This window comes from Nelumbo lutea, chromosome 1, assembly GCF_056320005.1.
Source record: "Nelumbo lutea isolate HS-2025 chromosome 1, American lotus-T2T, whole genome shotgun sequence".
Classification (NCBI taxonomy): domain Eukaryota; kingdom Viridiplantae; phylum Streptophyta; class Magnoliopsida; order Proteales; family Nelumbonaceae; genus Nelumbo; species Nelumbo lutea.
In genome coordinates, this window is record NC_142684.1 from 182,691,830 (window position 1) to 182,705,380 (window position 13,551).

General features: G+C 35.6%; 1 protein-coding gene across 1 annotated transcript; it reads right to left on the bottom strand.

The window, feature by feature from the left end:
- Positions 1 to 5,330: 5,330 nt before the first annotated feature.
- On the bottom strand, positions 5,331 to 6,214 carry LOC148879669 (uncharacterized). Its single transcript, XM_088961274.1, has one exon. The coding sequence runs from the start codon at positions 6,045 to 6,047 to the stop codon at positions 5,577 to 5,579; it is 471 nt and encodes a 156-aa protein (XP_088817400.1). The 5' UTR covers positions 6,048 to 6,214; the 3' UTR covers positions 5,331 to 5,576.
- Positions 6,215 to 13,551: the final 7,337 nt, after the last annotated feature.

A 13,551-nucleotide genomic window follows, 5' to 3' on the forward strand; every position in this document is an offset into this window, starting at 1 on the left:
TGATTATGTATAAATTTATTTTGTTTTGCTATTTAACAGAAAACTTTTAATAATTATTGGAGATTAAACTACTATTATTGGAAATTTTAAATTTAATTTATTGTACGTATTGTATTTATTATATTTTTATTCGAAATTTTTTTTTTTATTTTTATTAGAGATTAAAACTATTATTTGAGATTATACTATTTATTGACTAAGTTAATATATTTTCAGTATTTATTGCATTTTTGTAATTATTTTATTTTTTTCATTATCAATATATTTTCAATAATTATGTATTTTCGCTATAAATTTTCAATAATTATTGGAGATTAAACTATTCTTATTTATCAAAGACGAGACTATTAATTTAGCTGAAATTATAAGTGTTCATGAGTTGGTTCAGTTCGGTCATAGGCTATTTGGCCAACCAAATTGACTTGGTCAAGTTGGGGAGTTGGTCAGCTAAAACCGATTAACCTTTTGTGAAATCTGACCCACTCAAGTTGTATGGGTTTGGGTCGATTATTTGGTTTGATTAGTTGGTTCAAAAGACTTAAACTTAAAAATTTAATTTAATTTTATAAATTGTAGTGCAATTTTTAAAAAATTAGATTTATGATATAAAACATTTTAAACTAAGAAATATGGGAGATTTCTCACTTTTTCATATTAAAAATTATAATTAAAATATAAAATATTAATATATATCCATGGTTAGGTCATTTGATTTTGGTCACTTTACAAATGGCCAAAGTGAAACTTATCCAACTTGGTTGAATCGGGAATTTTTTGAACCAAAGCCAATCTAAAATACTAGAAAACCGAGCAACTCCAATCGAATTGATTGGGTTAGTCAGTTTCATCAGCTTGATGAATAAACCTAACTGAAATTAATTATTGTTATTTTTGTATTATAAAAAATTTATTAAAAGTAGCATATAAAATATTAATAACTATTAATTATTTAAAAGTTTAAAATATAAAACAATCGTATACTCTTATGTGTTTCTATTAGGGTCATTTACGAGAACACACCTTTAGGGATGGCAATTTTCCCCATCCCCAACGGGGACCTGACTTCCCTGACCCGATGGAGCCGGGGATGGGGATTGTTTTGGCAGGGCGGGGGCGGGGACGAGGATTAATAGGAATCCCCAGTCGGTGTCAGGGATGGGGATTAAGGTCCCCACCCCGCCCCAACCCATATATTTTACAACTTATTTACTTAATCAACCTTTCATTAAGAAGTGTTTGTTTTGCCATTAGACCCATGATTTTTATTCCAAAAATACCCTTAAAACTTTTTTGTATAGAAAACAAAATTGACCAAATATAACCAATAGAATGGTTGCTCGTGTCTTATTAAGGGCAAAAATGATATTTTTTTATTTTCTTTTGATTAAATTTATTTAAATGAACATTAAGGTCAACACTGTAGTTTTCCATTGTCATCTAATGGAAGGTTAATTAAATTCATTGCAAATTATAAGTGGTATTTTAGTAAAATGCTCACTATAGGGTAGATTTTAGTAAATCCATGAAACTATAAGAGGTATTTTAATAAATGACCCTTTCTATTATTTAACTTTTGCTTAATAAATCTCGTGCATCTCACGGGTCCCTGCTAGTATATAGATTAAAACAAGGATGACTAGAAAATTTCTCTTTTTTTTTGAAAATTTGATTTTTTTTTAATTCATGTCATTTTCAAAACTATCAATTAGAAACTCTATTTTCCCAAAAAAAAAAAATCATCCTAAAATCTCTCTCTCTCCCCCAATAACCTAAATAAACTAACATCCTAAAATTTCTCCTAAACAACCACCCCCAGTGTCCCCAACTTTCTCCTAAGGTATCTCCAATTTAGTAGAGTTTCTCTCCTAAATTATCTCTAATTCTTATTTATCTTCTCCCCCACATTTTATATACATCTATCTAGAGAAAGTATGAATTAAAAATTTAAATATTCTAAAAAATTATTTAGTAACTTTAAAATATTTATTAAAAAGACAAAAAATGATTATAATTAACTTACTAATATTCATATTATTAATAATTATATAATTTTAAAAAATTCATCATGGAATTATGTACAAACAATATAAATTATGATTTTCTGGATTATTCAATATAAATTTTATTCAAATAATAAAAATCTAACATTAAAAATGAAATATTATTTAAATATTTTAATAACTAAATATCTTAAATAGAAAATATTAAAATTAATATTTTAAATCAATTACTAATATATTTTAAATATTTTCTAAATAACTTTCATTTATAATAAATAGATTAAGATTTTAAATATTTAGTTAATTAAATAAATATTTTAAATAACAAAATATTTAACATAACTAGATGTTAAATAGTTAAAATAACAAAATTATGTATTAATAGTACTATAATTTTATGGATTATTAAACTCAAAAAGTAATTAGTATTTTAAATTTAAATAATGATATTATTTCAATAAATAAATAATATTGTAAATAACTAATTTCATTTATACCAATTTAATAATTCTAGAAACAACTTTGAAAAAAAATTATTGTTTATTAATATTATTTATTTATTATATATTTATCTATACTAAAATTAATAGTTATTGTATTTCATTAATTATTTATTTATTTTTGTCATAAATATATTTTCAATAGTTATGTATAAATCTATTTTTATTTTGTTATTTAATAGAAAATTCTCAATAATTATTGGAGTTTAAACTACTGTTATTTAGATTTTTAAATTTAGTTTATTGTGTATTTCACTATAATTTTTTAATAATTATTGGAGATTAAACTATTGTTCACGAGTTGGTTCATTTTAGTTGTAGGTTGTTTGGCCAACCAAATCGACCTGATCTGGTAGGGGGTTGGTCACTCAGGTTATATCGATTCGGGTCAATTTTTGGTTTGGTCGGTCGGTTCAAAAGATTTAAACTTATAAAATTAAATTTGATAATTAAGTTTAAATTTTAAAAATACAATGGCATTATTAAAAATTAAATTTATGATATAAACTATTTTAGCCTAAGAAATATTTGGAAATTTCCACTTTTTTGTATTAAAAAAATATATTTAAAATATAAAATATTAATATATATCTATGATTGGGTTGTTCGATTTTAATCAATTTATAAATGGCCAAAGCGAAATTGATTCAACCCATTTGGTTTGAGAAATTGTTGAACCAAAGCCGAATAGAAATACTAGAAATTGGGTTAGTGAGTTTCATTAGTTTGACTCAAAATGGCAACAGGGCAGGGCGGGGACGAGGAGCCTCTCCCCATCCCTGTCCCCATGAAAATCCCCATCCTAATGGGGACAAAGTTATCCCCATCCTTGTTTTCATGAGGATCCCCACTCCCCGTGATTCTTTATAATGCCAACCATTATGTTTTTATTTTTTATTTTATTTAAAATAAAAATAAAATAATTAAAATTTACAATCCTATTGGAAAAGATTCAAACATATTCATCCATATTTTTAAAATATTAGCATATAGACGTATATGTATATATGCACATATATATAAGCTATGCGTATATATACATATATATTAACGTGGGGCAGGAGTGCTCTCCCCGTCCCCACACCATCCCCGCCAACATGGATGTAAATTTCCCCATCTTTGTCCCCGCAGGGGGAAAATCATCCCCATCCTCGCCCCATTCGGGGCAGATCCCCATGGGGATCAGGGAAATGGGGAAAATTGTCATCCCTAAGTTTGATAAACAACCATATTTAAAATTAATTATTGTTATTTTGTAGTATAAAAAATTAATAAAAGTAGTATATAAAATATAAGTGATTATTAATTATTATATAAAACAATTGTATACAAGGTAGGTTATAGGGTCGGGTCAGGGTCAAGTATATTTGGTTTAGAGTTGGGTTAGAGTTTTGATTCTTCGACCCAAGTAAGGTTCGGGTTTTGGCTGACCCGCCCTGCCGTGTCATGATACCTTGCATATATACCAAGTATTCTTGCAATTTTTTGACTTCTAACTTCATAGGCTTAAAGTTTATAATTTATTTATATGTTGATTTTGATTTTCTTCTTTTTTAAATAGAAAAAATAACACCTTAGAATCTATAAAACAATTTCCTTATTTAAATTAATGTATTTTAGGTCTTCAAAATGTGTTAAAAAATATATTTAAAGCTATATGGGTCAAGCCGGGTCAGAACTGGGTTAAATCCTGTAGGGTTTGAGTTGGAATGATGGAAGGTGATGTTAAGATTGAGGCAAACCCATATCAAAACAACTTGTTGACATCTCTATATATACTCCTACATGTTTCTAGTGTTTATCTTTAATTTGACAAATCATGTGCATCACACGAATCCCCACTAATTCATTATTAAATTAAAGCATCCGGACCAACAAGATAGGTAGAGGTGACCTCACCGATGAGCTCTATCAACTCAATCCCAAAATAATCTATTACACCTCTTCTTATTCAAAATAATTATAATAGGATGAATATTAATGTTCTAACTTCTAACCTATTAAAAAGGTCACAACTCTCGGTAAATTAGCGACCGGTGAGCTCTATCAACTCAATCCCAAAATAATCTATTACACCTCTTCTTATTCAAAATAATTACAATAGGATGAATATTAATGTTCTAACTTCTAATCTATTAAAATGTTCACAACTCTCAGTAAATTAGCGACCGTTAGGGTGACCCTGAAATACCGATATATGGTGATATAAGACTATACAGATCGGAAGGAAAATCTGTGTTTATACTATTTTAACATTCATTTGTAACCTTGTATTTCCTTGTAAAATAAAGCACAAAGACTGCTCAAATGGACTTTGTCCTAACTGAAGTCGAACTCAAGATTATAAGAGGAGTTTTGTCAAAATCCTAGAGATTGTTTGTCAATGTATAATTTTGCAAATTAACCAAAAAAAAAAAAAAGATTTTGTTGATGCGTTTACTACTTATATAATTCCTTGTTTTGATGGGCAAGTCAAAAAAGATGAATAGGCAGGTTTGTATGCATTAAGCCAGTGCCAGTGAACCCCACGTGCATCTTGTCACCGAGTCCAATGACTCTTGGTGTCTTTAAATAAGAAATAAGCTTCAGCTGCAATGGATATAGGGGCCAACGATCTGATAAGCTTCAGCTGGATGGATGAGAATAGGGGCCAAAACAGGATGCAACGTAACCACGCACCCGAGCAGCCTCCAACAATTGCACCAAAGCTAGCTTTATTTAATGCAAGTAAACTAGCTCCACCTCAATTCATCTTTACCACACCAAAATTATTAACTCTAACGTGGCCAATTTTCATCTGAAGCATATGTCATTCGTTTTACACACAAAATAGGTCTAACGTGGCCGATTTCCAGTGCATAACTAACTGGAAATCGGAGACGGTACTGGAGATTTCCTTTATTGATAATTACCGAATTAAGTTGCGATGTGATCAATAAGATCTTAGGGTAAAGTAGTCCTACACAAGGGTCATTAAACACAATAATCCCTCTCTCTCAGACACACACACACACACAATTACACAAGATGAGCCAAAATGAGTAGCTAGTATGTACACCGTATCAACATGAATCAATTAAGCACAGGAAATACCAACTATAGTTGCTGTAAACCGTTCGGAGGCGGTTCTCCTAGGCAGTGAGAGTGAGTTGAACTCTGGAGAAACCCTGATCATCATGTTGTTGTAGTTCATACCCACGTCTGCAACCTCTGGAATTGTTGAAAGCGTAAGGGATGGATCATAAAACGTGTACGACGACTCGTGTTGTGGTCGCTCCGCTGCTCCATACATGGTGCCGGGATTCGGTTTTGATCGAAAAACTGATCGAAGAAATCTGTTGAGGGAGCGAGAAATCTTGGAAGATTTCTTGGGCACCGGCTGGGCCTGGGGTGGCCGAACTGGGTCGGATAACCGCGGCATAGACATGGTCCTAGAGGCGATGGCTGAGTCAAGCTGGCGTTTGAATGCATTGAGCTCGAACGAATCGTAGAGTGAGCTACCACAATCCCAAATTGGTCTCTTCTGTTCTTGGGATGCTTTCTTCATATCTTCTGCTGTGAGCTTCAGCTTTCAGAGAGCAGGAGGGAGGTAGGGGAATGATGATATAGAATTAATAAGACTGTGTAAGAATGGAAGGTTTGAGAGAAGAGAGAAGGTAGGTTCGTATTTATTTGTAATGGCTTGGCCGGTGAAGGACTGAAACGCGCTAGCGACGACTAAAAGGGATGGGTAATTAATTGGGTAGGAAATACCTTCCCCCTTCGCATTCTCCTCGTATTGACTCACACTCACCATTAAATTCCATGTGCTGTAAGACTGCATAAATTAATTGTTGGATCATAGAAACCTAGCTAATTCATTCATTTGAATAATGGGAATGGTTTAGTATTGGTTTTCCATCTCTAATCAATCTTTAATCCTTCATAAAGTTGACATTGACCTGCCTCTGCAACTTCAGATGCATCCGTACCGTGCACAGTTGTGGGGTAAATGAATCCCACCGAATCGGTTGGTCGATCTCATCTCACACATCACCCCAATCGGCGTGTTTGATGGATAGGACAAAGGGCACGTTACCTGGTATATGTATGTGGTCTTATTTCTCTTTTATTCTTATAAGATTGTCTGAATAAAATAGTATAAATAAATCCGGTGGGGTTTGCTTTGCACGGAATTAATGCTTGTAAAGAAAGGTGATTGGTTAAGGGCTTTAGTTGGAAAGCTATTTAATGTTCTGCTCATCTCTCTCTCTCGTGATTCATGAGCGATGGGATGACCGGATGAGGATGGAATTTTAATGCTTTCACGAGCTCCCTGCAAACACGGAAAGGACAGTTAAAGGGTGTTGAGTTGAGGTGATATGCCTACTTTTCCAAGCCATGGTTGATGGCTGGCTGACTTTTCTTTTTTCTTTTCTTTGTAAACACCCTGTTTTGGGGTTTCAATTATTCTTCAATCCTTTACACGCGTCTGGGGATCTGAGCTGTGTGGTGGATTTTACAGGAATCTGACAATCTGAAGCAATAGAAAACATCCAACTGCTTGCTTTGATGGCGCGACCAACGATTAGTATATTAATTATGATTTATGCTCTGTTTCCGAATTTCTCTTGGTCCAAGCGAGAGGAAGAAGTACTCTGAATCCTATTTCATCTCATCTCATGGAAAGTCTAGAAGCAGAGACGCGTCTTTCTCTTGCCTCAGTAAGTTGGCTTGGAAAGCGGGTGGAGTGACTATGAGTATGAGCCATGCATTGCCCACGAAGAGGGTTGTCGGCAATGAAGAATTTATGAGTTAAAAGAGTTATTACTTATAGTGCCCTATGCCCGTGGCTAGGGTTGTTAATTGGATTGGATTTGATCCAATCAGATTCGGTCGAATGCAAGAATGGATGAAAAATTTCGGAAGTCAAAGGTTGTATTTCCATTGTTATCTTATGATATATATACAAACTTGAAGGAGTTTCTTGCTTCCAAAACTTTATAGAAACTCTACATCCTAAATGCAATGCAATTTTTATCTCCAAAAGACTTCTTAATCTAAAAAGAATATCTTCCTAAGAACAAGGCTGCAAAAAACAAAACTTTTAAAACACAAATCTTTGTAACTATACAAAAAATATATAGATTCAGGATCTCCTAGGACTCTCGCGAATCTCGTCCAATATTCATCTTCAAGGTGGTGCATGAGGATTACGAATGCCCAACTTGGGAAGGAAAAAATCAAACTATTTTTGTCCAAGAGCTTTTGTGAAAATGTCGGTAGATTGTTCACTGGTACGTACATAGGAAGGTGCAATGGTGTCGGCTTGGAGCTCATTGCGAATGAAATGACAATCAACTTCAATATGTTTGGTTCGCTCATGGAAGACAGGGTTCACAGCAATGTGCAGAGCAACTTGATTGTCACAAAACAAGCGTATAGGTTGAAGACGAGATATACCCAAAGATGACAACATACCTTTTAGCCACTTCAACTCACAACTGGCAGTAGCCATTGACCGGTATTCAGTATCGACAAAGGAACGGGAGACAGTATGTTGTTTCTTAGTCTTCCAGGAGATGGGGGAATGTCCTAACATGGCAAATTACCCAATAAGAGAGCGACGAGTTAGAGGACAACTCGCCCAATCGGAATCACACTAGGCATACAATTGCATATCACTATCAGAGCGCAGGAATATCCCTTGACCAAGACGTCCTTTCAGATAACGAACCACACGTAATGCCACATCCTAATGATCAACACGATGACACTGCATAAATTGAGCTAGGACATGGATGCAATAATTGAGCTCTGGCCGTGTAATGGTTAAATAAATCAAATGGCCCACAAGACATTGATATCGTTCAGGGTCATCCAGGAGTGCTCCGTCTGCAAAGGCAAGTTTATGATTCTAAGCAATAGGAAAATGAGTAGGTTTAGACCCTAATAAGCCAGTTTCTATAAAAATATCAAGCGCATATTTTCTTTGGCAAAGAAATATCATCGATAATTCACGAGTCACTTCGATGCCCAAAAAATATTTAAGAACACCCAAGTCCTTCATGTGAAAACACCAGTTCATATACTGTTTAAATTTGTGTACGAACTCTAGGTTATTCCCACCAACGATTAAGTCATCAACATAAACCAAGATGTGCAAGACAAGCCCATTCTTGCGATATGTAAATAAGGAATAACCGAAATAGGACTGATCAAACCCAAAAGTTTTCAAGGCAACACCTAATTTAAAGAACCAATTCCAGGGGGCTTGCCATAGACCATACAAAGATTTTTGGAGTTTGCATACCTTTCTAGTCCTAGAGGCCTAAAAACCTAGAGGAGGTTTCATATAGACGTCCTCATGGAGATCACCATGCAGAAAAGCATTGTGGACATCCATCTTATGCAATTCCCAATGTTGGGCTGCAACAACTGCTAAGAAGGTTCGAACTGTGATCATTTTAGCCACAAGGGCCTTGTTGTAGTCAAGACTTTCAACTTGAGTGTTGCCCAAGACTACCAACCGTGCTTTAAATCTTTCAATGGATCCATCAGAGTTGTACTTGATTTTGTAGACCCATTTACACCCGATTGCCTTTTTTCCAAGTGGGAGGTCTTCCAAGGTCTATGTTCCATTGACTTCCAAAGCCTGTATCTCTTACCCCATAGCCTTGCACCACCGAGCATCAGCCATTACCTTAGAGAATTGAGTAGGTTCTCGGCCTACAGTAACAGCTGCCAAGAAATGTCTGTGTTTCACAGAAAAATTATCATACGTCACATAATGAGTTATGGGGTAAGGAGTACCTGAGGACTGAGATGATGCAGGAGAAACAACGGAAGGGTCTAAACGATGAGTAGAGTGTGTGACAAACTCCTGTAAATAACTGGGGGTCCGCTTTTCTCGATGTCCGCAGCCTAATAACTCTATGGTAGGCTGAGGAGCAGTTGGAGTTTCATTATTCCTGCAATCTGTATGGCTCATTGTCTCATCAAGAGGACCTACCTCATCATTACCCGTGTTCTGATGTCCTTCTTCATCGATTGTGTTGTTCCCCCTGACTTCTATATGAAGTGAATCAAATGCCATGTCAAGAGGAATGGTCGTAGAGTTCGGTGGTTGGACAGTCCAAGGCAACCCAACATTTTCCTTGGCTATGGGAGGACTAGTTACTAAGGGTTGATGTTTTGGAGTGGAAAAGGGAAACTCGGCCTCACTAAACACCACGTCTCGTGAGATGAAGTAATCACCAGACTCAAGATCGTATAATTTCTACCCCTTTTTCCCAAAAGGGTACCCAACAAAAACACATTACCTACTCCTAGCGGTAAATTTTTCACAGTCCCGAGTATGCAAAAAACATAAGCAACCAAAAACTCTGAGATGTTTATAAGAAGGACTTTGTCCAAATAGCATCTCGTAAGGTGTTTTACCACCAAGAAGGGTCAAAGGTGTCCAGTTAATCAAGTACCCTGCGGTCAAAACACACTCACCCCAGAAACTGATCGGAAGATGGACTTGAAACATGCGTGCTCTAGCCACATTCAAAATATGACGATGCTTTCTCTCCACACGACCATTTTGTTGTGGTATTCCAACACGGGAAGTTTGAAATAAAATTCCTTGCTTGTCAAAATATGATTTCAATGATTTAAACTCTGTTCCATTATCACTTCTCACCACCTTAACCTTCTTATTAAATTGTCATTCAATTATTGCATAGAAATTTTTTAGTGTTCGACCAACTTCACTTTTTTCAGCCATCAAATAAATCCAAAGCGCTCGAGAATAATCATCAACAATTGTCAAAAAATATACAACACCACAAGATGTAGGTACTCTATAAGCACCCCATAAGTCATAATGAATCAACGCAAAACAATCAATCACTTTATTGCCGCTTTGAATAAAAACATCTCTAGTTTGCTTTTCCTTCAAACAAACATCATAGGTTTTGTTCTTACTATTACTGATATTAAGAAGCAAGCTAATCGTTTGATAAGAAGGGTGTCCCAATCTCCGATGCCACAAATCGCATGACTCAATTCCATTTGTCTTGTAAGCATGAATCGGCGCCCACCCTTGAAGACATAGACCCCATCAAGCTGTTCACCCGCACTAATCAAAGTCCTCGAGATGTGGTCCTGTATCACACACAACTTATTAGTAAATGTCACAATACAATCTGTGTCATGGAGTAACCGATCTACTAACAATAAATTACAATTGAGTTTTGGGATATATAATACGTGCAACAATTTAAAATTATTTCCAAGTTCAACAGTGCCTTTCACGGCCTCGGTGTGCGCACCGTTGGGTAACCTAATAGGACAAGGTGCAACATCATAGGTGTCGACGAGCACATTTAAATTCCCCGTCTTGTGATGTAACGCCCCATACTCAATAATCCATTTAGTGGAGTAACTCTTACCAGAGAGTTTTTCATTAGTCCCGGTTTTGTAAGCATTAAGCATGCTTACAAGAGTTTGCCATTGCTCGTCATTAAGCCCACTCAGTCCGGTCCGGTCTCTGTCAGTCACAGCTGCATTAGCAACCACCTCATGCCCCGCTGATGACTGAGCAGCATGAGATTTTGTCGTACCTCGGCCACGTCCACCAGAGGGTCCACCCCCTTTTTTTCGTCCTATTCCACGCCCGATCGATGTACCGCGAGGTCTGTCTCCCCGCCATTTAGGGTATCCAATTAATTGGAAGAAATTCTTTGCTTCATGGCCAGATCGACCACAATTGTTACACACAATCGTTTTGTCTTTTGAAACAGCTCTACTGTTTTGCGATGTCTACGAGGCTTGTGTTGCAAAACCAACCGCATCTGCCCGTTCCTCCTTACTTCGTGCCAACGATCGATGTCGATCTTCTTGTATGATCATTGAGTAAACTTTGTTCATATTTGGAATTGGCTCCAGACTCAATATGTTGGAACGCACAGTTCCAAATATATCGTTGTCCAAACCCATCAGAAATTTGTGGATTTTTTTTTCTTCTCTTTCTTTAACCAATTCGGTTGCCGCTCCACACCTGCACCTGCATGTACACACGAGTACCTTAGAGTAGCTTCCTAATTCGTCCCACATTGCCTTCAATTTTCTGTAATATGCAACCACTGTCTGTCCATGTTGCTTGCAGTTACCAAGCTCGGATTTAATCTGATAAATCCGGGGTCCATTGCCGATCGAGAATCGTTCCTTCTAATCATCTCAAAGCTCCTTGACCATCTCCATATACGTGATAGTTGAACGCAATGATGGATCGACAGTATTGAAAACCCAAGCCACCAACATCGAGTTCACAATCCACCAGAGATCGATCTCTGGAGCATCATTCTCTAGCTTTGTGACCTTGCCTTCGATGAAACCGATTTTGTTTTTGGCACGAAAAGTAATTCGCATTGCCTTTGCCCATTTGTCGTAGTTATCTCCTCTCAAAACCACCGAACTGATAATAATTCCAGGATTATCTGATTGATGCAAATAGAAAGTAGAAGACGGTCCAACAGACTTACTCGAGCTCTCACCATTCCTGTCGTTGTTGGCAGCCATGGTGACCGATCAACAAATGGTCGAAGATGTCTTTGGTGTCGATGTGGTTCTGTTGCTCAACGTCAACAGTAATATCTTACCCAAGGTGATTGATTATTGCATGAAACACATCGAGTTTGATTTCAAGAAGAAGATGGACGATCCTAATGAGGCTTAGGAAGAAATCAAGAATAGGGACTCAGAGTATATCAACGTCGGTGTCAATGAGCTTTACCATCTTATAATGGCTACCAACTACCTTCATATCAAAGGGTTGCTGGATTTGACTTGCCAGAAGGTGGCTCTGATACCATGAAAAATTTCGGAAGCCAAAGGTTGTCTTTCCATTATTATCTTATGATATATATATACAAACTCGATGGAGTTTCTTGCTCCCAAAACTTTCTAAAATCCCTACATCCTAAATGCAATGCAACTTCTATCTCCAAAAAGAATATCTTCCTAAAAACAAGGCTGCTAAAAACAAAACTTCTAAAACACAAAGCTTCCTAACTGTACAGGAAATATACAGATTCGGGATCTCCTAGGACTGTCACGAATCCTGTCCAATAATGGACCTGGTTCAATCCAGTCCATTGAATATTGGACTATTTTGGATTGGTTCGGGAACTGTTTAATTTATTCAAATTCATGTTAATTTAGATTGGTTTCAACTCAAATCTGGTTCATTGATATTTATGTTCTTATCTTTTACTCAATGAACCAGATATTAGCTCAATCCAATATAAATTCATTATGGACAGATTGATCCATCCAGTCCGTCCAAATTCAATATATCTTATTAGACCTCCAATCCATCCAAATTGATTTTGATTTATACAGAATTCAACCCAAAACCGGTTCATTCACACCCCAACCCGTGGCAATGGGGATGGGGTTGAGTGATTTAACAACTGCGTAGAAAAAACAGAAATAGAAAATGTAGAAACATGACAAAATGGGAATCAACAGTGTATACTACGACAATGTAAAGAACATAAGAAATGGGTCACCACCAAAAAAAGTGCTTCAATAATGTTTAGACTTTAGATAAGAAGGAAAGCAAAAAAAAAAAAAAAAAGCAGGAAAAGAATGTATATTGTGACGCATCTTTTCACAGTAAGACAATAATAAATTAAAGTCATGTTTAACGGTGAAGGGGAAACCGTTAATAATTTATGGTTTCGTCTAAATTATGGTTTCCTCTAATAAACTCTTCTACATTAATTATGGTTTCGTAGTTCTCAAGTCACATCACACCAATCCATCAAATTGCGGATATAAAGCCAAATTAATAATTTGTTTTTAATAAAAAAAATTAATAATTTGTTTGTGGCTTTGTGCTTAACATAAAACTGAAAACCCCCAAGAACGCCCACTGAAGCATGATGGATTGGTGTGATGTGAAACCATGTAATCAATTTTGCTACACAGATTTTAACCATGTCAGTTCCACCACATTATTTTATTAATTAATTTTGTTATTTTTATTTATTAATTTTATTTAAATTATCTTATTAATATGT

Coding starts and splice junctions, on each gene's coding strand:
- LOC148879669 (XM_088961274.1), bottom strand. CDS start 6,047: ATGAAGAAAGCATCCCAAGAACAGAAGAGACCAATTTGGGATTGTGGT.